The sequence below is a fragment of the Pongo pygmaeus genome, chromosome 4 (assembly GCF_028885625.2).
Source record: "Pongo pygmaeus isolate AG05252 chromosome 4, NHGRI_mPonPyg2-v2.0_pri, whole genome shotgun sequence".
Taxonomy (NCBI): domain Eukaryota; kingdom Metazoa; phylum Chordata; class Mammalia; order Primates; family Hominidae; genus Pongo; species Pongo pygmaeus.
In genome coordinates, this window is record NC_072377.2 from 83,883,253 (window position 1) to 83,907,296 (window position 24,044).

General features: G+C 44.5%; 1 protein-coding gene across 3 annotated transcripts in view; it reads right to left on the reverse strand.

Moving 5' to 3' along the window:
• Nucleotides 1-24,044, reverse strand: part of SERINC5 (serine incorporator 5) — a 151,825-nt gene that overhangs the window by 83,705 nt on the left and 44,076 nt on the right. For all 3 annotated transcript variants that reach the window (XR_008502609.2, XM_054488017.2, XM_054488014.2), the window contains exon 2: nt 14,641-14,808. Coding sequence is in view for 2 of the 3 variants with exons in the window: in XM_054488017.2 (XP_054343992.1) it covers nt 14,641-14,808 (168 nt within the window). In the remaining variant the exon portion in view is untranslated. The remainder of the gene's footprint in view (nt 1-14,640; nt 14,809-24,044) is intronic.

A 24,044-nucleotide genomic window follows, 5' to 3' on the forward strand; every position in this document is an offset into this window, starting at 1 on the left:
ACTCGGGAGGCTGAGACAGGAGAATCGCTTGAACCCAGGAGGCGGAGTTTGCAGTGCACCACCACTGCACTCTAGCCTGGGCGACAGAGCAAGACTCCATCTCAAAAAAAAAAAAAGAAATCTAACTGCAAAGGATTATTCTCAATTTTATTTGCACTTATATAAGCAAAACAATTCTATTTTTACTGCCAAAATGTGTAAATTACAATAAAAATACAAATAACCCAGTGTCCTTGCCCATCAATGCCTAACTTGATTGCTTCCCTAGAGGCGCCACTGTCCCCAGGTGTGAGTGGATCTTTCTAGACCCTTTGCTGTGCCATTATTCTACATTCATTATGTCTTGGAGGTTACTGTATGTTTAACAGATAAATCTATTTGCATCTTCTTACATACTACATAGAATTCTAGGCTGGGCCCAGTGGCCCACACCTGTAATCTGAGCGCTTTGAGAGGCCAAGGCAGGAGCATCACTTGAGCCCTGGAGTTCAAGACCAGCCTGGGCAGCACAGTGAGAGACCCCGTCTCCACAAAAAGTAAAAAAATTAGCCAGGCATAGTGGTGCACACCTGTAGTCCCAGTTACTCAGGAGGCTGGGATAACAGCATCTCTTGAGCCCAAGAGTTCAGGAGACTGAGGTGGGAGGCTCACTTCAGCCCAGAAGGTTGAGGCTGCAGTAAGCCATGATCGTGCCACTGCACTGTAGCCTAGGCAACACAGCAAAACCCTGTCTCAGAAAAATAAATAAAAATTTAGAATTCTACAATCTGATTGACTCTAATTTAGTTTGTTATCCTGCTGGTAGGCATTTAGTTTTTTTCTGATTTTTTTTTCACTATTATAAATAATGTACAATGGATATCATCCTTATTATGCGTATCTCTCTGTTCACATGTAAAGTGTTGAGAAGGACAGAAGCTAAAGTCAGCTTTATGACAGAAGTCATAAAGTTAGTACATTTAAAATTTGAACGGATACTGCCAAACTCTCCATAAGAAGGGTTTTGGAAACTCTGGAATTAGGGGTAATAGAGCAGAAGAGAGGAGTGGAGGTGCCGGCAAGAGAGGCAGAGCCGGGGACACACCATCTCTCAGCCAGCAACTCCTGTGCTGCCCCGGAAGGGTCAACATGTCAATCTTCCAGATTTCCAAGAGTCTTTGTAAGCACTGCCCCTACAACCAAAGCCGGGAAGAGAGTGAATAGGACCCTCTCAGCCAAAGACCCAAATCTATTTCTAACTCAAGACAACTTAATACCACAGCTACGGAGGTCTGAACTTTCATTTCAGCTAGAAAATATGGCTATGGCCCCACACAGAATACAGGGTCTAACAGAAGACACTGTGCTGCCCTGAGGTGAACACGGCTGATGGAAAGATACCTCTTTAACATAGAAATGTGAAATTTCTATAAAGAGAGGACTAAATGCTGAAACATGCAGGTCTTTCTATTCTAACCATTTAGAGAAAACACATGCTTATAGTCTAAGTGAGCCTCAAATCTGCTAGTTTATTTTTTTTTCTTTTCTTTTAATAGAGAAGGGGTCTTGCTCTGTCCCTCAGGCTGGAGTGCAGTGGCACAATCATAGCTCACTGCAGCCTCAAACTCCTGGACTCAAGCAATCCTCCCACTTCAGCCTTCCCTGAAGCTGGGACTAGAGGTGCATGCCAACACATCCGCTACTTTTTTTACTTTTTGTAGAGACAGGGTCTTAAAACTATGTTGCACAGGTTGGTCTCAAATTCCTGGCCTCACAAGATCCTCCCACTGCAGCATCCCCACACTGCTGGGATTATAGGTGGGAGTCACCTCACTCAGCCAAAATTAGCTTGCTTTCTTCTTAAATGTGTGGACCTGGAACGCAGTGGTGATACATTATTTGCAAGTTCAACTATTTACGTAACTGTCTTCCGTACTTTTTTTTTTTTTGAGACAGGGTCTCGCTCTGTCACCCAGGCTAGAGTGCAATGGCACAATGTCGGCTCACTGCAACCTCCACCTCCCTGGCTCAAGCAATCCTCCCACCTCAGCCTCCTGGAGTAGCTGGGACTACAGGTGTACACCATGACACCTGACTAATTTTTGTATTTTTTGTAGAGACGGGGTTTCGTCATGTTGCCCAGGCTGGTCTCGAACTCTTGGCTCAAGTGATCCTCCCATCTTGGTCTGCCAAAGTGCTGGGATTACAGACATGAGCATATAATTTGTAAAAATCCAGTGAATTTAGAGTTTGCATGTATAATCTTCATTCCATACTATATGCTACATGACACAATTATACACATGTATTACAGCCTAGAATTTGATCATCCATGCACTCATTCCCAACTACTATGTGCAGGTATCACTCTAAACTAGGGGGATATGAGCTGTGAATAAAACAGGTTAAAAGTTCATGCTAAAAAGAGCTAACGTTCTACTACTGAAATGCTGTATGCACAAAACTATGCTCTACTTGATGGATATTTGAAGTATTTTCATGGTTAATTCGGACTAGTCATGATGTTTGCCTTAGGCAGGACATTAGGACCTAATATTCCCCAAAAGATAGGACTCTACACCAAACCTATAACCTCAAGATTTGCGAGCCCCATTACCTGTTCCCCAGTTCTAGTGATGGGAACCAGTACATGGCAGACATTTAAGTTTCTGGCCCCAGCATCTTTCTTATATCAGACTTGGAATTGAATGACGGTGCCCAGCAGCCGGGGAACTAGGGTGCCCAGACCCTCATGTTCTCCATCCCCGCTTCTTCCTGGATCACCAAAATGCTTGGTTTGGATTGTTAAAGTTTAGGAGAGGCCATTGTTTTTGACTCCTGCACTAGGCCCCAGCAGACCAGACCAAACCAAAATGAAGCCACTTGTACTAAGTGCCACTGAATTTGGGGGCCAGTTTCCTTTAAAAACAAAAACCAAAAAAAAAAAAAAAACAAAAAAAAACCAAACCACTGAAAGATTCCAGTCAATGTGAGTCTGCCTAATAAGGAAATCCTCTCTGTTTTAACCCTTTGTTCTGTTTCTGCTTTTTTTCAAGCCTTTTCTGCCTATAAAGACACCCTCCTCTGCTCAGCTAACTGGAACAATCGTTCTACTTCACATTCTAGAATCACAAATAAAATCCAATTCAACTTTCCAACTAAATTTGTAATTTCGTCTTTTGACAGAATATATAAAAAGATGACTGGCTGGGCACAGTGGCTCACACCTATAATCCCAGCACTTTGGAAGGCTGAGGCAGGAGGATCGTTTGCTTTGAGCCTAGGAGTTTGAGACCAGCCTGGGCAACATAGGGAGACTCCATCTCTACCAAAAAAATATATATATATATCAAAAAATTAGCCACCATTGTGGTGCACATCTGTGGTCCCAGTTACTCAGCAGGCTGAAGCAGGGAATCACTTGAGCCCCGGAGGTTAAGCCTGCAGTGAGCCATGATCGTGTCACCACATTCCAGCCTGGGCAACAGGGCAACAACTCTCTCTAAAAAAAAAGTGACTTTTTTTTTTTAACCTGTAAACAATTTGCCATTTATTCCAAAATGCCACCAGACATAATTATTAAACATGTCATACTAATTTATTGCCACATTATTCTTACCTAGTCTACCTAGTATGCGGTTCATACAGCCTAATCAGTTATCTGCAACTTAAGCAAGAACTCTGGTACTCTGAGCACAATGTTTAGGCCACTGACGTTTCCCTTTTGAGAGAGATGGGAGATTAACTGCACATAACACATATAAGACCATGGAGGGTCTAACACAGGAGTCGGCCAACAACAGCCAGTGGGTCAAATCCAGCTAGCCTCCTGTTTATGCAAATAAAGTTTTATTGGAACATAGCCACACTGGTTGGCTGGCCATGCCATTGGCTGGCATATTGTTTTGGCTGCTTTTGCACTACAAAGGCGAGAGCTGCTACAGAGACCACAGGGCCTCCAGTGTGTACTAGCTGGCTCTTTGTAGGAAAAGTCTGCCTCACCCCTGCGCTACTAGGAACAATAGCTGAGGAGTTGTGCCTAACTGTTAACTGCCTAAGTACAAATGCACATTTCAAAAACAAGTGACAACTGGTGATAACTTACTCTGCAAATCAAGAGCCAAAAGAGCAGCTCCTTTGGGCTGCAGTCCAGCTGTCCCAACCCTCCGCTCCTGCCTTCTCCCATGAGACTCTTCCCTTCTTCAGGGCTGTCCTCAAATGGAACTTGGGCCTTAAGTGAATCAAATTGTATATCTCCCATATGTCATTTTTTTTTTTTAGCAGAAAATAAAGTACCTTAATTTATCCACCCACAGAAAGTTTTTCAGATGGGTTGGGAAGGAATGGAGAGAGAATGTGTCTATGAGCTTCCAGGGCTCATCTCTGCAGCTCAGAAGCCGTCAATAGCTCGAACAGAAAATGTCCTCACATCTGTCACACAAACACACCCCATGGAACCAAAAATAAACCCCACACTGATGAAAGCCAGCATGTTGAAAGATAATTTTAGATTTATTTGAAGACTGCAGAGACAGTCTCGCTGAAATTTTAAAACCACACCCCCAGAATACCCAACCCCTTGTGATTATACTCAGCCCTGCTGAGGAGGCAAAAACACTTCACTCCCTTTTATAAACCTCCCAGGCACCTCAGCTCTGTCTCCAGAATGGGGAGAGAGCATTCCTGAGTTACCATGTGACCCCGAAGGTCAGCCGAGTCATATCTGAGCCAACATCACTGTCCAATATTCACTAAAGGAGTTCACATATTTTTAGCTTTCAGACACACACAGTCTAGCATCACAGGCTCCTTCCAGACACACTTGCCAAACTGCTCTCTTTTCTCCTACCTGAGGGCCAGCTCTATGGGGACAATAACTGTGTGTTACTCAGCGCCTCTGAAATCCCCAGCACCTTTCAGGGTGCTCACCACTTGCATCTGAAAGAATGACAGCTAGGCAATTTTTTAAACTTTTGAAGAATGAGCTCGGATTACAGTTTAATCAAGTCACAGAATCATCCTATTAAATTTCTATGCAGAGTATCAAGATTCAGCCATTCACAATATTTATGCATTGTTTACTGTTCCCATCACTCTGAGGCTACTTTATCTTCTTCCATTCTTCCTTGTGCCATTTCTCTGTTCTCTCCAGCCCCATATTCATGATGGCTGACAATGCTCATTTCCAATCCTTTTGTCTGTTCTATTTATCTGCAGGCTACTCAGTTGCTTAACAGACGCTTTAGATGATTACAGAAAAAAACGTGTTAGGAAAACTTTCATTCTCACATCTTATCATTCTCTCCAGTCCACAGCCAGACCAATCCTAAAAGAGATCCAGCTGACACCTGGTGCTCCCACAAAGGTGCAGGTAATGGATCCTCACAGACAAAGGACAGTAAGTATTGTTTCCAATTTGCTGCCTCCTGGCAAGCTCATTATTACTGGACCAGGATCAAACCTCTTTGTCCTTGGTTCAGGCTCAAAAAAAGACTCTCAGCAGGATATCCATTAGTTCAAATTGCTGCCTCCAGTACCAAACGATTTCCCACCACTACTTCCCGACATCCACTTGTATGGGGAAGGATGAGGCCCAGCAATGACGGCTGAGGCATAGGAGGGTACAGGGACTTCTTGCTTTCTCTCACATGTTATGTCTGGATGAAATTTAGACCAAAAGATAAAACCGTTTGGAAACATATATCTCCAGAGTCATCCTAACTTGGAGGGGAGGGAACTCAGAGGATTTAAGAGGCAAAACCTCAAAGCCAGCTCCCCAGAGGAAAATTCTAAAAGGTCATGGTGAGAATTTTCCCTCAGTTCTACAATGGGCTTGAGGTTCGATGGTCCCAACCCATTTTTAATCTCAAAAACTTCCTCCTTGATAACTTGACACAAAAGGTGCAACAGTACCATGAACTCAGTTGCTACGCAGAAAGAGAACTTTTGAAAAGCACTCCATCTCAGCTGGATTTTAAAAAAGCATTCCAGACTCAAAGAACTGGGTCAGCAATATTTTCTTGTTATTGTTAATTTGACACTTGTTCTGACACAAAAGCATATAAGCTGAGAATGGAGAATTCTACTTGAGGCTTCAATGTGCCTATGCCAGCCCGATGCAGGTCTCAGGTACAGTGTGCTCTGAACATTCAACCAGTAAATATCAAAGGAAAATCAAGACCCAGACTCTCCAGCTTCAGCACGAAGACCTGTCATTTTACATTGGGACAAACTGCACAGTATTTTGGATCAAAGTGGAGTATTTTTCACTGATGATGTTTGTTTTAAAAAGATGGTTATACCAAACACAACCTGAAAACAAGTTCTATTTTACATGCAAAGCCACTGAATAAATAAATACTAGTTTTGTGGCTACCTCTGTTTTCTACTTCAGAATAACAGTCATCCCTTGAGCTCAGCTTTTGGTCATCACAACAGGAAGGAGTCAGATGGGAAATGTAACTTAGCTAAGATCGCTGCTGAGGGCCCCAGGCAGTGCTATTTCCAAAAGTAATACTTCTTACCACTGGGCCCAGAAGAAAGTCTAGAAAGCGGAGGAAGGATATGCTTGATAAAAGGCATTTACTCTGACTTCTGTGAATATCTGACCAACAAGCAAACCTAGTTGCACAAACAGGAGACGCACTGGCCAGGCGACCAGCAGCCCTGGGTTCTAATCCCAGATATACCTGGTGTCTCCGTTCTGACAAGCCACTTCACTTCCTGGGCCACAGCTTCTCACCTGTCAAACGACAGGTTGGTTAAGATGACCACTTAGGACTTTTCTGCTTTTAAAAATTCTTAACAATGGGCCAGGTGTGGTGGCTCACACCTGTAATCCCAGCACTTTGGGAGGCGGAGGCAGGTGGATCACCTGAGGTCAGGAGTTTGAGACCAGCCTGACCAACATGGAGAAACCCTTTCTCTACTAAAAATACAAAATTAGCCGGGTGTGATGGTGCATGCCTGTAATCCCAGCTACTCGGGAGACTGAGGCAGGAGAATCCCTTGAACCCGGGAGGCAGAGGTTGTGATGAGCCGAGATGACGCCATTGCACTCCAGCCTGGGCAACAAGAGTGAAACTCTGTCTCAAAAAAAAAAAAAAAAAAAAAATTCTAACAATTTATTCAAATTATATCCTAAGCAATATATCAATGTAACAAAATTACACTTGTACCCCCATAAATTTATACAAATTTAAAAAACAAATTATATCCTAAAAAGATCATTGTTTTCTCTGTAGAACACTTAACACCACACGTATTTGCTGTCTCTTCTCAAGGCAGAACACTTGCTATACATATGAGCTGCAGCCTTTTTCCACTCATCTCTTTAACTCGCTCCTTTAAGGGGCCTTGTTTCAGGCATTTTTGGATCCCTGGAACCAGTACAAGGAGGGCTTCCCACAAGGAATATTTACTATTATGGCTTCATATTTATTTTAATTCTTCAGGTTAAAAATAGGAAATAAAGTAGCTCATCTCCCCAGTTTCAGAGTTTCAAACATAACGGATCAAAGAACTCTGTCAACTCCAAGAACCACTGAAGTATTTTAACATGTCACTGTAAACAGACTAAAAGATGTGCTTATGAATAGCCTTTGGAAATCCAAGTTGTTTTTAAGGAAAGTAACCACTGTATTCACCTACAGTCACTACACTGTGGTGACCCCAGAATTTAGAAATAGGTTATCATCTGGGAGAAATGTAGCAAACAGCACCTTCAGCTCAGCCTAACTAACGGGCTAAGTTATCTGGAGAAAGAAGTCTGAGGGCAGCTGGGGACATCTGGGAGCTACCCAAGTTCAAACAAGGTAAATGTAATATGCAACACCAGGGAGGGTGGCGTGGCCGAATCGCCGTGACTGACTGGAATGCAGAGTAGAAGCCTGAGACTTTTATGACCTGTCTGGGGAAAAGTATGCACAAGATCTAGAAAAGCGGGGATGCAGGAAGAAAGAATCTACCAGTGTCCTCAGCACTGTCCTGAGTGAAGGGTGTTTTTACAAGCAGATGCACATATGGGGATGATCAAAGCCAGAAATGAACAAGCTGCCCCGGGGGAAAGCAAGCAAATGAGAAGGGCAGAGGGCAGTGTTAGAGGCACAGGCAAAGAGGAGATGACCACCTCACACACACTATAGCGACTAAAATAAAAAAAGATGTACCATTAAGTGTTGGTGAGGGTGTGGAGAAATGTGAACCTTAATACATGACTTCATCCTGAATATCCCACATTACTGGTAGGAATGGAAAATGACGTAGCTACTTTGGAAAACAATATGGCGGTTCCTCAAAGGCTTAAAGTTACTACACAATCCAGCAATTCTGCTCCTAGATATAAACCCAAGAGAAATGAAAACATATGTCCAAACAAAAATCAGTACACAAGTGTTCACAGGAGCATAATTTATAACAGCCAAAAGGTACAAACAACTCAAATGTCCATCAACTGACAAATGGATACATAAAATATGTTACAGGTATATTTACAATCCCAACACTTTTGGAGGCCAAGGCGGGCGGATCACTTGAGGTCAGGAATTCGAGGCCAGTCTAGCCAACATGGTGAAACCTTGTCTCTACCAAAAAATATAAAAAATTAACCTGGCCTGGTAGTGCGCGCCTGTAATCCCAGCTACTCAGGAGGCCGAGGAGGGAGAATCGCTTGAACCTGGGAGGCGGGGGTTGCTGTGAGCCGAGATCACACCACTGCACTCTAGCCTGGGCAACAGAGTGAAATTCCATCTCAAAAAAAATAAATAAATAAAAGTAAAATAAAATATGTTATATTCATACAACAGAATATTATCTAGCCACTTAAAGGAATGAAGTACATATGCTACAACCTAAGTGTGAACCTTAAAAACATGCTAAGTGGGCCAGGCACGGTGGCTCACGCCTGTAATCCCAGCACTTTGGGAGGCCTAGGCAGGCAAATCACCTGACGTAAGGAGTTTGAGACCAGCCTGGCCAACATGGTGAAACCCCGTCTCTACTAAAATTATAAAAATTAGCTGGGCATGGTGGCAGGCACCTGTAATCCCAGCTACTCGGGAGGCTGAAGCAGAAGATCGTGCCACTGCATTTCGGCCTGGGAGACAGAGCAAGACTCCATCTGTGAGAGAGAGAGAGAGAGAGAGAGAACGAACCAGACACAGAGGGCTACATATTGTATGATTCCATTTATACGAAATGTCTAGAATAGGCAAATCCACAGAGACAAAATAGATTAGTGGCTGCCTAGGGCTGGGGAGCTTGAGGGGAAGATGGGGAGGGAGTGGAGAGTATAATGTGGAATGAAGGAAACAGATCTAACATGTTTCAGGCTGGGAATATCTATGGCTCTTCCTACATTGGCCTGGCACATTGAGCTCTCAGGGGAGAAAGTGGGGGCTGCACAGGTCACCCATCCTTCCTTCTCCAGTACAGGTTTTAGCGGCCCCTACTCCCTAGGAAATAAAGACTTTCCTTTCTCCTCCCTCCCCAAACACCCATGTGGCTTCCCAGGGTGCCTAAATCTGAATCTTCCTCAAACACAGACGTTACACCTTGATTTAGCAGTTTGGGTCGGGAGGCTTTACTTTCTCGCCCACTTTTTTTCCCTTTGCATTCTACATTCTAAAATGGACTTTTTTTTTTTTTGAGACAGAGTGTCACTCTGTCGCCAGGCTGGAGTGCAGTGCCGGGATCTCGGCTCACTGCAGCCTCCACCTCCTGGATTCAAGCGACTCTCCTGCCTCAGCCTCCTGAGTAGCTGGGACTACAGGCACACACCACCACACCCAGCTAATTTTTGTATTTTTAGTAGAGATGGAGTTTCACCATGTTGGTCAGGATGGTCTGGATCTCTTGACCTTGTGATCCACCCACCTCAGCCTCTCAAAGTGCTGAGATTACAGGCGTGAGCCACCACACCCGGCCCTCTAAAATGGATTTTTAATCCCCCAGGTATCAAATCTCATGAGTGTGTACCTGCTTAAATTACACAGTTAATAACAAGAATGACCTGCAAAATAAATAGCAGTTATGTTTTGAGATGGGGAAATGCTCCAAGAGAAGACGGAATCGTGCCTTATTCAACCAGCACAGTCAAGCTTTCTCTGAGCCAAAGTTCTCCTGGGAAAGAGGAGTTTCCCTAAAGAAAAGAAGCAGGACAAAGTCTGGCCCAGCATCCCTTGCAGTCCCCTCTTACTCAAACTTAAACACAGGCCACATTCTGAAACCAAGGCAAAAACTGGAAATAACTGACAAGGGAGCTGCCCTTGTGCTCCTAACTCACATACCAAAGGCCCACGCGACTCTGGCAGAACGCTGGGTAGGAGGCACTTACACACTCCCATCCAGGCCGTTACAAGCATGCAGTTCTTTCTCCTCTTCTAGTCACAGTCTCAGGCACTTCCACAGCCAACAAAGAGGGGGTGAGGACTCCAGCAGGAGCCCAGTGTGCGTCCCTACAAGGGGACCTTTCAACACCCGCCCGCAAGCACCGCCTGAGGATGAGGTCAGCCTTTCTTCTGTAGGCCACGAAACAAGCTGACTTTGTGGCCAGATGGCCAGCTCCCTTGTGAGGCCCTAAAGCGGGAAAAGGATTGGTTTCACCCACGGGGATCTCATTCCCTATGCAGGACACCCAGCCAAACCATTTGTAAATAGGTACATTCGGGGAACAGGCATAGAAACATTTACAAGAGCCTCTGTGAGGGACATCAGGGTTGCCCTTCCCTCTCTTCCTCCCTCTCTCTGTTCTCCGACTGTAAGTCACCCTGTGCCCACTGCCACCACCACCTCTAGGCTCACCTCCCAAAATCTCTCCCTCTGTTTCCATGATATAGCCTCCTGCTCTAGAATCTGTAATGGCTTCCCACTTGCCACAGACCACGTTCAAACACTTCACCCTGGCACTACAATTCCTGCAAGATGTGGTCATTTCACCTCACCTCTCCTCTTGGTCCTTCTCCACGTGCCTCTCCCTCCTCTCTAGTCACACAGCCTCGTAGCTAAGAACATATTCAGACCAGGTTCAAACCTCCACCGTTTAATAGCTGGAGACCTTGGGTGAGGTACTTAAATGGCTCGATGTTTCAGCTTCCCCATCTGTAGGGCAGGGGTAATGCTAGTACCTACTGTTCAGGTGAGTACAGTGCTGATGAAGTAAGAAAATACAGGTAAAGTGCTAAGAATAAAACCTGACACATGGTATCACTCAATAATTAGCTATTAAAATAGTTATTATTACTCATACAAGTCACTTATTTCACGAAGCCTTTCCTAGCAACACCAGTGAACATCTTCTGTTTCTCAAATGTTTCGTTAACAGTTGGAAAGCATAAATACTGACTGGAATTGCTAGAACTGCTTCATGGGGCAGGTTACTTGGATGGTAATCAGGTGTTAATATTATCATTATGAAATTCATGTCCTAAAACACATACCAATGACTCCCAAATCATCTCTCCCTCTAACGTCTCAATAAATTCACTACTGTGGGATACTATCTATTTGTATAATAATAGATTTTGTTTTTTGGATGCAGGGCTTAATTCTATTAAAGAATAGAAACTTATTAAGAGCAGGGATCACACTACATCCAGTGCACACCAGAGTTCCCACCATAGTACCACAGTGGATCATTAAGCCACCTCAATGGATTTAGAAATTCAAGCTTATAGAATTTAGAAAGAGAATACTGTATTACTTAAAAAAACACAAGTAGTACATGGGAGATTAAGTGGACGCTCAGAATAAGAGTTAAAACCTACGCTTTCAGATAGAAAAACTAGCCAGCATGGTGGCTCACGCCCTGTAGTCCCAACTACTCAGAAGGCTGAGGCAGGAGGATCTATTGAGCCTGGGAGGTCAAGGCTGCAGAGAGCCATGATTATGCCACTGCACTCTAGTTTGGGCAACAGAGTGAGACTCTTATTAATTTCTGCCTTGTTTTAGGCCTTAGAAGACTTTATAACTTTGGCTGGGCGCGGTGGCTCACGCCTGTAATCCCAGCACTTTGGGAGGCTGAGGCAGGTGGATCATGAGGTCAGGAGATCGAGACCATCCTGGCTAACATGGTGAAACCCTGTCTCTACTAAAAAACACACACACACACACACACAAAATTAGCCGGTCGTGGTGGCGGGTGCCTGTCGTCCCAGCTACTCAGGAGGCTGAGGCAGGAGAATGGCGTGAACCCAGGAGGAGGAGCTTGCAGTGAGCCTAGATTGCACCACTGCGCTCCAGCCTGGGCAACAGAGCGAGACTCCATCTCAAAAAAAAAAAAAAAAAGACTTCATCACTTCTCTTCTGAATTATAAGCTCCATTTCTCGCAGGTGTGAACACCCCACGGCTCGCACTACAGTGTCTTACTGAGGAAAGAGCCAATGTTTCAAGCAGTCACAGGGGAACCCAAATTTCACTGTAGTATCCACTATATCCAAGACCATACAACCAGAATTATAAAAGCACTATGCAACAGAAAGCTTCAGAGGGCCTACTTTAATGAATAAGAACATACGAAGTGCTGTTAAGAAAATGGTTGTTTTGAAATACTTGAGTGTATTTAAAATAGCCCTAGTTTCAGGCCAGGCATGGTGGCTCACGCATGTAATCCCAGCACTTTGGGAGGCCGAGGCGGGCAGATCACTTGAGGTCAGGAGTTCCAGACCAGCCCAGCCAACATGGTGAAACCCCATCTCTACTAAAGAAAGATACAAAAATTTAGCCAGGCATGGTGGCGCACGCCTGTAATCCCAGCTACTCAGGAGGCTGAGGTGGGAGAATTGCTTGAACCTGGGAGGCAGAGGCTGCAGTGAGCTGAGATCGCGCCATTGCACTCCAGCCTGGGCAACAGAGCAAGACTCCATCCACCACTCCCCGACAAAAAAAAAATCAATCAATCAATAAAAAAATAAAATAGCCCTAGTTTCAGCACAGGTTGAGGCAAACGTTTGCTCAGGTGTTGCCCCGGGCAATGTCATCCCTACTGTGGGCAGCTCCATCAGAGTCTGCTCTGGACTTCCCTCCGCCTCCTCACTTGTTCAGCTGGGAAGATGCAGTACGGAGTGGTCAGTGTGTAAGGGGAAATAGCATTTGGATAGCAAGGCTTTCCTCTCCCTCTATCTCTAGAATAAGAGCTGCCCCAAGGGAACATGCCTGCTGCTCTCTCTTCCTGGCAAACTGCACCCTTGCAAAGAAGTCTGCCCTTCCCGGGCACTGATGGTGCTCTGCTGGGTAAGTCTGAGTCATTTGGGGGTTCAGTAAAAGCCTGCTTCCCTGAAGATACAAGCCACAGAGCCTCACATCAGTTTTATGAGGAATAAAGGTGATGTTTGGCAACCTGCTGACATCTTAGTCTTTTTTGTCAATTTGCTTAGAACCTAGGAGACACAGTGTTATTTCTTGGGCTCTCTCAAAATCCCCACCACAGTCCCCTGGTGATTCAGGAGGACTACTATGGGGGAAAAGAGGAAATTCAAGAAAAAGAGGTCCCACGTGTATCTCCATCAGCATCACACACCAGGCCTACTTCTGTATACACTGACCAAAGAATGGCCGAAAATCCACCCCTCACCCATGAAGACACCACTCACCCTACAAGTAACCTGTCCAGAAAGGTGGGAAATGCCCCATAGCCCATTCTTCATTATTTGTGAGAATATCTAAGCTTTATTATTCTTCCTATATAGGCCAAATTAAGTGTTTCAGCTGCTATTTGAAATCCTGGCAGGCGGCCAGGCACAGTGGCTCACGCCTGTAATCCCAGCAGTTTTGAGAGGCCAAGGCAGGTAGATCACTTGAGGTCAGGAGTTCAAGACCAGCCTGGCCAACATGGTGAAACCCTGCCTCTACTAAAAATACAAAAATTAGCTGGCCGTGGTGGGGGGCACCTGTAATCCCAGCTACTAGGGAGGCTGAGGCAGAAGAATCGCTTGAACCTGGGAGGTGGAGGTTGCAGTGAGGCGAGATCATGCCATTGCACTCTAGCCTGGGTGACAAGAGCAAAAACTCTGTCTCAAAAAAAAAAAGAAGAAAGAAATCCTGGCAGCCATCCTATGACAAGGAAAAAAGGACAGAAGTGTACAAGAAAAGATAGTATATTTCATCAGGAACAGCTATAAACAATGCTAAGATAAAATACACAATCGTCTGACATAAACAGACGATTGTGATGGACAATGATGTGTCCATGATGTGTCCAATGATGGACAATGACAGCCAATGGAGACTCAGGGGCTGTGGGGCTGGGAAGGGGGTGGAGGATGAGAGGTTGCCTGGTGGGTACAACGTGTGTTATTCCTGGGATGGATGCACCGAAGGCCCTGACTTCACCACAAGGTAATATATCAACATAGCAAAATTGCACTTGTACCCCATGAATCTACACAAATGTTTTAAAATTTAAAAATTAAAACAAGAATTCTCCACCAAAAGCATCAGATAGCATCTACACTACTACTAAAGATCAAGCTGTTGATTGGTTTTCCTGTTTAGCCAGAAGGCATTGGATCCTGGAAAGCATAGAGCCGGCTTCAGGAAGGTTCAAGGAAACCAGGTATACTCCAAAACACATGGGGGTACATGGGCCCCATCTTCTAAATCATGTGTTTCCCACACACCCTCATCAAACATCAGAAATAGGACAAGCTGAACACGGGCAAACTTACGTGCTCTTTCATCTTGTGAGCCACGGTTGTTGACATCATGATGCAGCAGAGGACGACGACCAGAATGAAGTAGAGGGCGTACATGAAGCGAGTGCTCAGGGACTGCCGAATCCTGGGGCAGCAATCACAGCAGAGAGAGCAGCCTGCAGACCCACAGCAGCAGGCCAGCTAGAAAAGGAACAGAAGGCATCTGCTTAGAGCATGATACTGTGATAGAATAAGAAACATGGCCAGGCACTGTGGTACACATCTGAAGTCCCTGCTACTCGGGGGGCTGGAGGATCACTTGAGACTAGGATCGCTTGAGACTAGAGTTCAAGTTTAGCCTACGCAACATAGCAAGAACCTGTCTCTAAATAAATATATATATGTATATATTTATATATGTATATATTTATTATATATAAATATATGTATATATATTTAGAGACAGTCTATATCTAATGTGTATTTTATATATACATATATACATGCGTGCGCACACACACACACACACACACATATATATATTTTTTAATAAGGCCCAGTGCAGTGATTCACACCTTTAATTCCAGAGCTGTGGGAGATCAAGGTAAGAAGATCGCTTGAACCCAGGAGTTTGAGATCAGCCTGGGCAACACAGCAAGAACCCCATCTCTTACAAAAAATTTTTTCTTTAATTAGCCAGGCATGGTGGCACAAACCTGTAGTCCCAGGTTTGTGGGAGGCTGTCTCCAAGAAAAACATGACCAGGAAAAAAGAAAACAATCATATTAGGTTGGTGCAAAAGTAATTGTGGTTTTTGCCATTACTCTACATATATATATATAAAATTGGGTCTGGTACAAGGGCTTCTAAAACTTCTGGAATTTCCTGAGTGACAGAGGTTAACAGGAGAGTATTTCGTTACTAATGCTCTTTTCAATCATACCAGAGCTTGTACTAATGGGGCAACTCTTCCTGGGTCCCTAGATAGCTTCAGGATGGAAGGCTGGCTATCAGCGGAACCAACCATGTGGTTTAGAGGGTTGGAACTTTCAGGAGCACACACCTGGGCAGGGACTGAAGACTGAGCTAATTACCAATAGCCCATGATTTAATCAGCCGCATGTACATAATAGTGCCTCCATAAAAACCCTAATCAATGGGATTCAGAGCTTCCAGTTTGGTGAACGCATCCATGTGCTGGGAGGGTGGTATACCCCAACTCCATGGGAACGATGCTCTGGCACTTGGGACCCTTCCGGACAGTGCCCTGTGTACCTCTTCATCTGGCTGTTCATTTCTCTCCTTTATAATAAACTGGTAATCACCAGTAAAGAGTTTTGGTGAGTTCTGTGATCCATTCTAGCCAATTATTGAACCTAAAGAGGGGATGCTGGGAACCCCTGATTTATAGCTGGTCAGTCAGAAGTATGGAAGGCCTAGATTTGCAATTGGCATCTGAAATGGGAAAAGTCTTGTGGAACCCAGTCCTTAACCTGTGAGGTCTGTGCGAACTCTAGGTAGTTAGTGTCATAATTGAATTAAATTGTGGGATGCCCAGTTGGTGTCCTGTACTGAGTCACACCACTTTACCAACGTATTCACCCAGGTCTTCTGCAGGTCGACCTTCCAAGCTACAAGATGACCATTCTTCCCAGGTACCTTGACCATAGGACACGCAGAACAGTTCGGTGTGTGAGCAAAGCTTTCATCGGAATTGTTCTAGTGCTATCTTTAATGACAACTGTCAATGGTTTGGGAGATGCCCAATTATTACACAGAAAAGGCACAGTTCATCTGAAGTATTATAATCGTGACTCTCAGACAAAAAGATTTCTAGAATCAGCTAAGAGGAAGAGAAAAAGCCAAGAACTAGTAAACAAAGTGGGAAGAACATGAAAAACAAAAAGTTGGGCCCAAGAAAGTGAGGGAGAAGAAAAGGAAAAATCAGTTAGGCAGACAGTTAAGGCTAGTCCTCAGAGAAACAGACTGAAAAATCACAGCTACACATACAAATAAGAGTTGCCTGGGGAAAAACTAAACTGCAGCTGCACTGATAAGAAAGCAGGGCCCAGCATAGAAGCCTTTTGTTCTTTGTGTGATTAGCAGGCTCCCAGGGAAAAGTTTCCTCTCCTTCTCAGGCACATACACGGTGGGCTCCGTGGGAACTTGCATGGGGAGTGGGGAGGTGCGGGGGGAGGCTTACCTAAAACACAGTTACACAAATGAGGAGCTGCACTTTGTGTTTACCCAACACATGCCCGTGTCTGCACAGATAAGGAGAGTTACACAGACAGCTGCACAGATAAGGGAACTTATGCAAACAGCTACAGAGATGCGGGGAGTTTCTCATAAAAGCTTTCAGACTCAACTGTAAAAACAGCGACCCACTCAGGTCCTCCTTTCCATTGCACAGAGCTTTCTTCGTTCACTCCAACTTCACCCTTGTGTTCACATTAATCCTTACTTTTCTTGGTCGTGAGACGACGGACTTGGATAACACCTCGGACAACATGACCATCAACCCTAGACGGTTTCAAAAGGAACCTGTCAAAATCCATGAGCCTAAGGATGAATGTACAAGCACCCAGGGTGCTGGGATGGGAAAGGCCTGCAGCCATCCACCCTTGTAGGAAATAATGAGAGTATGTAACTTGAAGCTCAAAAGAAATGGATGCCTTTTACACTGCATTTCTACCAGTTTCATGTCCCAAATGGTAAGCTTTTTAGGTTAATGAGTAGGACGTGGGCCCAGAGGAGCACAGAGCTCCTGCTATACGACTAACAGCATACACATCTTTTCTTTGGGATCTTTAATAAACCGTAAGGTAATAGAGGATGGTGATTAAAAGCTCAGGCTCAAAGCCTGGCTGGGTTTGTGGCCTGCCTTTGCCACCTACTAGCTGTGGACTACAAGCAAGTTATTTATCCTTTAAAAACTCAAGACTTGGCCAGGCACGGTGGCTCACACCTGTAATCCCAGCACTTTAGGAGGCCAAGGCAGGCGGATCGTGAGGTCAGGAGACCAAGACCATGACCATCCTGGCCAACATGGTAAAACCTCGTCTCTACTAAAAAACAAAAGCAAAAACAAAAACGAAAAATTAGCCGATGTGGTGTGGTGGTGCGCAAAAAAAAAAAAAAAGAAGAAAAAAAACCTCAAGACTTCTCATTTATAAAGTGGGGGTGGCAGAAGTACTACATGGTCTCTTGGATAACCTAATCAGACACAACTGGCGCCAGAAAGGAGTCCCTGTTAAGCAAACAGGGAATGCTACAAGAAATTACCATAAACTGCAAATTACAATAAAATCTGTACATATTAACACTATACTCTACATAAACCTAAAGCCCAACAATTCAATCTTTTTATAATGATTTGGAAGGAAGTTTGAGACTCTGCAAGGCTTCAAAACAAGCACCAATTAGAATGCTACACCATAAACATCACTTACAATGAGCTATGATCACAGGCATATGGGTAAGACAACATACCTTAATGGCGTGACAGATCTTGGAATCACAGTCATTTCCCTAGTTATCTCATCTACTTCATGAGACTGTCATTTTTTGAGCCCTTTGTCATTCTGTACTGTTTCATCACTACAAATTTTTCCTAACCAACTCTCTCCATCTTACGTCCAATTTTCCAAGCCAGCTTCCTCCAGATTCTTCTTGTCTCACAAAACTAAGCCACTGCTTTGTAAAAGAAGACATTCTACTCGGGCCGAGATAAGAGAATATACTAGTGGTATCCTAACATTACTGCATGTGTGGGTGTTTTATGGGCCACTTTCCTTTACAATTCCTTCTCTGATGTTCTCAATCTCTTATTTTACTTGATCTTTTTGCACTCACATGCTCCAATTTTAAACACACACACACACAACTGTCCCCTCCCACTGCTTTAGCTGGCTTTTCTCTGGGTCCTGCCTCCTGAACCCTTCCTAACTGCCTCCTTTACTGATTGCTCTTTTTTTTGTTTTGTTTTGTTTTTTTTAAAGAGACAGAGTTTCATTGTGTTACACAGACTGGCCTCAAACTCCTGGGCTCAAGTAATGCTCCTGCCTCAGCCTTAGCTGGGACTACAAGCACAGGACACCACGATACCATGCCTGGCTGGTTGCTAACTCTCTGTTACCATGTGGTCTTAGATAACCTCTCACTGTTTTTTGTTTTTTTTTTTTTCTGAGACTCAGTCTCACTCAGTCGCCCAGGCTGGAGTGCAGTGGCGTGATCTCGGCTCACTGCAAGCTCCGCCTCCCCGGTTCACGCCATTCTCCTGCATCAGCTTCCCAAGTAGCTGGGACTACAGGTGCCCGCCACCATGCCCGGCTAATTTTTTGTATTTTTAGTAGAAATGGTGTTTCACCGTGTTAGCCAGGATGGTCTTGATCTCCTGACCTCATGATCCGCCGTCTCGGCCTCCCATAAAGTGCTGGGATTACAGGCGTGAGCCACGGCACCTGGCGACCTCTCGCTGTATTTCAAGTTCAAATGTGATCAACAAAATACTTATTCTATTTGGGAAAATAAGTATTTTGGAAACAGTTAATGCCTCCCACAATAAAACATTCCCACAGCTGAATCAACATTTAAACTTACTATTATCTCCACAGAGGGAAAAATAAACAGATACAAACATCACTGTGAGCCTAATTGGAACTGATCATCTAAAGGCAGACAAATAGCAACAGAAGGGACATGGTTGTGGAAAATGTAAAAAGAAAGCCATATTGGTTTAACCCTATTCCATCATTAAAGTCATATGCCATTGTATGGATCTGATTTTCCAAATTTCATTTTCACTCTTACTCTATACAGTGCTATAGTATTACAAATATACATATGTACATATATATGTGTCTATATGTATTTGTACCTGTACACACACATTCCGAATATCAGAACAGACTAGCCTTTCTCTACTAGCCCAAAAGTGATTTATCAAAGTAAACTATGCTAATAATTAAGGGTTCAAGCACGTTATCTTAAGCTACACATTGATATATACACCGGGTGGAAATTCAAAACAGCATCCGTAAAAGAAACATTTATGTTAGCATCTAGGGAAATCTCACAGCCCTGCTGACTGAACACTTGTTTCTGGAGGAGCACACCTTTGAATAAAATGGGTTCACATCCAGCCCCTGCCACCTTAACCCTTAACCCAGGGTTAAGACACTGAGCATGTCACTCACTTTCAAAACTGGAAAAAATCAATTCCTGGCTAGAACTACTGGTGCTTTCACAAGCTTGGAGAGAAGTGCCAGGGTTTCGTTACCCCTGGCTCCAAGAGGGCATAAGGCTTTTACTGAAAAAGTTACAGCATATGAAAAACAAATAAATATAGAATATACAACGTCAAGAGGGAACGCTAACGTAAACCATGGACTTCAGGTGGTAGCGATGTGTCAAGGTAGGTTCATCGATTCTAACAAATGTACCAGTCTGGTGGGAGGTGCTGATAACGGGGGAGGCCGTGCGAGTAGGGAGGGGAGGTATATGGGAACTCTCTGTATCTTCCTCTTAATTGTGCTGTGAACCTAAAACTGCTCTTAAAAAAACCCTAAGCCCTTTTTTAAAAATATAAATAAATGAACAAAACAGTGCCTGCCCCCCAACGGCTCAGTAAATGGATGTTGGCTGAATAATGTTTGGTGAAGTCACAGTGGCAACACTCCTCACGCACAGTGGCTGGCAAACCCCTCCATGGGACCAAGTTCACAACTGCATGCTATACTCAATTTCCCACGCAAGCACTGAATCACAGAGAATACTAAGGGTGTTCGTTTGTAGATACTGCACACTCTCTTCCTCCACAGGAAGTAACATTCACACACGCAAAAGGGAGTCCAACAACATCTTCAGAGGGCAATGCTTGCAATCTTTCCAGAAACTCCTCTCACAGATACATTTCCAAAAAGACACAGAGATTTAGGTATGAGGCTGTTCATAACAAACACTAGAAACAGCCTTATTTTCCAGCTACCTAGGGACTAGTAAAATGAATTACGACCTATACAATGAAATATTTTTTAAAACAATAAGTCAGGTCTGTTGGGCTAAACTGTGTCCCCCAAAATTCATATGTTGAAGTACTAACCCCTAGTACCTCAGAAAGTGACTGTATTTGCAGATAGGGCCTTTAAAAAGGTAATTAAGGTTAGACCAGGCGCGGTGGATCACGCATGTAATCCCAACTCCCAAAGCGAGTGGATTGCTTGAGGCCAGGAGTTCGAGGCCAGCCTGGCCAACATGGCAACACCCCGTCTCTACTAAAAACACAAAAATTAGCCACGCATGGTGGCACATGCCTGCAGTCCCAGCTTCTGAGGAGGCTGAGGCGGGAGAATCACTTGAACCTGGGGGGCGGAGGTTGCAGTGAGCCAAGATTGTGCCACTGCACTCCAGCCTGGGTGACAGAGCCAGACTCTGTCTCAACGAAAAAGGTATTTAAAAGTTAAATACGACCACTAGGGTGGTCCCTAATCCAACAGGACTGCTTCTAAGAAGAGGAGGACACACACACAGGGACAGCACAGCAACACGGTGGCCGTGTACAAGCCAAGGAGAGAGGCCTCAGAAGAAAGTGACCCTGTACACACCTTGCTCTTGGACTTCTGGCCTCCACAAGTGAGAAGTTGCATTTCTGTTGGGGAAGCCACCCAGTCAATGTTACTTTGTTATGGTGGCCCCAGCCAACTAACACAGGCAGTACGCCCTGCTATTTCATATCTATGTACATACACATATGTGTAGATATAAGACCACTGACTACCCGAGGAATAGGCCTAGATGTGGGGAGGAACAGGGGACATCTATTATACTTATTGTTCTGCTCTCCTGGTTGGGTTTTTACTACGTGCATGCATTACTCTTACAGTTAAAAAATGAAGAAAACTGACTACTTGAGAAAAGTAAACGGCGCATGGTGGCTCACGCCTGTAATCCCAGCACTTTGGGAGGCACCCAAGCACTGGGTAGGCAGATCACTTGAGCTCAGGATTTTCAGCCCAGCCGGGGCAACATGGCAAAACCCCATCTCTACAAAAAATACAAAAATTAGCCAGGCGTGGTGGTGCATGCCAGTGGTCCCAGCTACTTGGGAGGCTAAGGCAGGAGGATTGCCTCCCAAATAGCTGGGACCACAGGTCGAGGCTGCAGTGAGCAGAGATTGCACCACTGCACTCTGGTCTAGGCCACAGAGATCCCGTCTCAAAAAAGAAATAAAATAAAATAAAAGCAACTAAGTTGAATGATAGTGATATAAAAGCATTTGCAAATGTGGTATTGCTGTATGTTGGGCTTTTCCCTTCTGAAGAAGCTTCCCCTCCCACAAACATACTGCAAAGGAAAATCTTTCGAAGAGCCTGGCACATCCTCCCTCCAACCGCAGGAATGGCAACGGCTTTTCTAAATAGGAGGTGCTTTGTCCTTGCCGGGGCAAAGAATCAAAATGAAAGGATAAGCTGGCTCTTGCTTATCTTACCTGAAGCTGGGCCTCCCACTTACTGTTATTTTTCTTCTCCAATGAAGGACCAGCCCCGCAACACACACACATACCACAAAAAATAAACATGTCTCTCTCTCTGTCCTCCGCACTGGCCTTGGGCACAGATGGTCCTTCCAAGGATTGATCTAGGTGTATGAGGAAATGCTCACAGAAACATGAGCTAGGGCTGGTAGTAACTTCCAAGTACTTCTTCTGTTAAATCAAAAAGCACAATACGTTCACTACCTAGAATTTCCAGCTGGCAACAAGAAGGCCAAACATATTACAAAATCGGCATGCACACACACACAACACATGTACCTTAATCATAAAAGGGTCTCTGTCTCCCTCTCTCACGTCTTACTTTCACAGTTCCAAAGGCCTGACTATCAGGTTCTTAAGCCACAGCAACCAAGAAGACAAACTGCTGGGGAGAACCAAAGAACCTGGACTCAACTCTAGTGAAGTGACCTGCCCTTCTGGGTCTTAGTTGTCATTACCTGTAAGTCGAAGGAGCCCAGGTAGATGACGGGTGTTAGATCAACAGGTTTCATCTCACATCCAACAGATGGGCAGCGGCTACCTGAAACTCTGTGCTGAGGAGGATTCTTAAGGCTGAATGTCTCAGCAGGGAAAGTGCAATGATAACTGAGTACCATCTGCTACAGGCATGGAAAGATAGCATGGTGGCATCACACCACACTCCTGTCAACCCTGCAAGAGGTAACTGGATATCCTTAGCATCCATAACTTCTTAGATGTTGAAAAACAAACTGCAACAACAGGCAAGCATGATGAGTTAACCCCACAGCAAGGAGGAGAGAAGAGCAACCAAAAGGAGAAGCCAGAACTAAAAAGTGGAGCAGCGGTAAGCTCTTCAAGCACATGTGAGACAAAATGGCAAATGTAAGAAGCCACGTTTGCTTTTCTGCTTGCCTGCAGAATTTTACAAAATCCCTTACCAGCACAATTCCACAAAGCCCCTGACTCTGACCGAGTACAGCCCTCCAGAAGAATGCCCTGAAGATGATCAGCAGCACACAGCACAGGTTCCCAAGTTTCTTGCCTGAATCAGGTAAGTTCAATGACCCTAGCCCTTGCCTTTCTGTACATGTCTGACAGGATTAATGACTATGCCTCTATCATCTATAACCACATGAACTCTTGCACCCAAACCTTGATGAGATCTTGCTCTAATCTAACTTCGAGCACATCTGTTGTAACTTCTGAGCACTGGAAGAGCCGCCATCACCTGTCTATAAACTGTGGGCTGAAACTCTGCCTTGGAGCAGTCTAACGGAAACTCTCTGAAAGACTAACAGGTTGCAAGCTTCAGCAAGACTTCTGAATAAACTAAGTTGATTTGAAAGCCTGATTTTTCTTTAGCTGACACACAGGTAATATAAGCATCACTCTATTGCTGCATGGTCTGTGTTCTGCATGGTAAACAGCTCACACACGGCAGTGTGATCACTCATATTCACAACAATGGCCCAGGCAGCACATACGTTCTGTTACCTTCATTCCACTTAGGAATGAGAGACGTATCCTAAGCAAATAAGTGCTTAGGACACTTTTGTCACAAGAATGACCCCAAACGTGGGTCACATTTTTTAGCTTCAGTGCTTGAGTTTTGGGGAGTATGAACCCCTCGGCCATATGGAAACCAACTATTCTGAAGGACTTGCTCCTCAACGGGGCTGGACAACCAAGTTGGCTTTCATGTGTCTAAACTAAGTCCAAACCGTAAAAGGAAGTGTGACACCACCCCTCATTCAGTCCCTTTTCCTACTTCTGGAAATACAGGAGACCTAGCAAAGCTAAGGAAAGACATTAAGTTTTCTGTGAGCTACAAAAATTATAATACTGGTCCTTAATAAATGGCAGTGGGATGGGGCACAGTGGGGAAGTTCCTCAAATATTGAAGCTGACCAAGCTGTTAGAA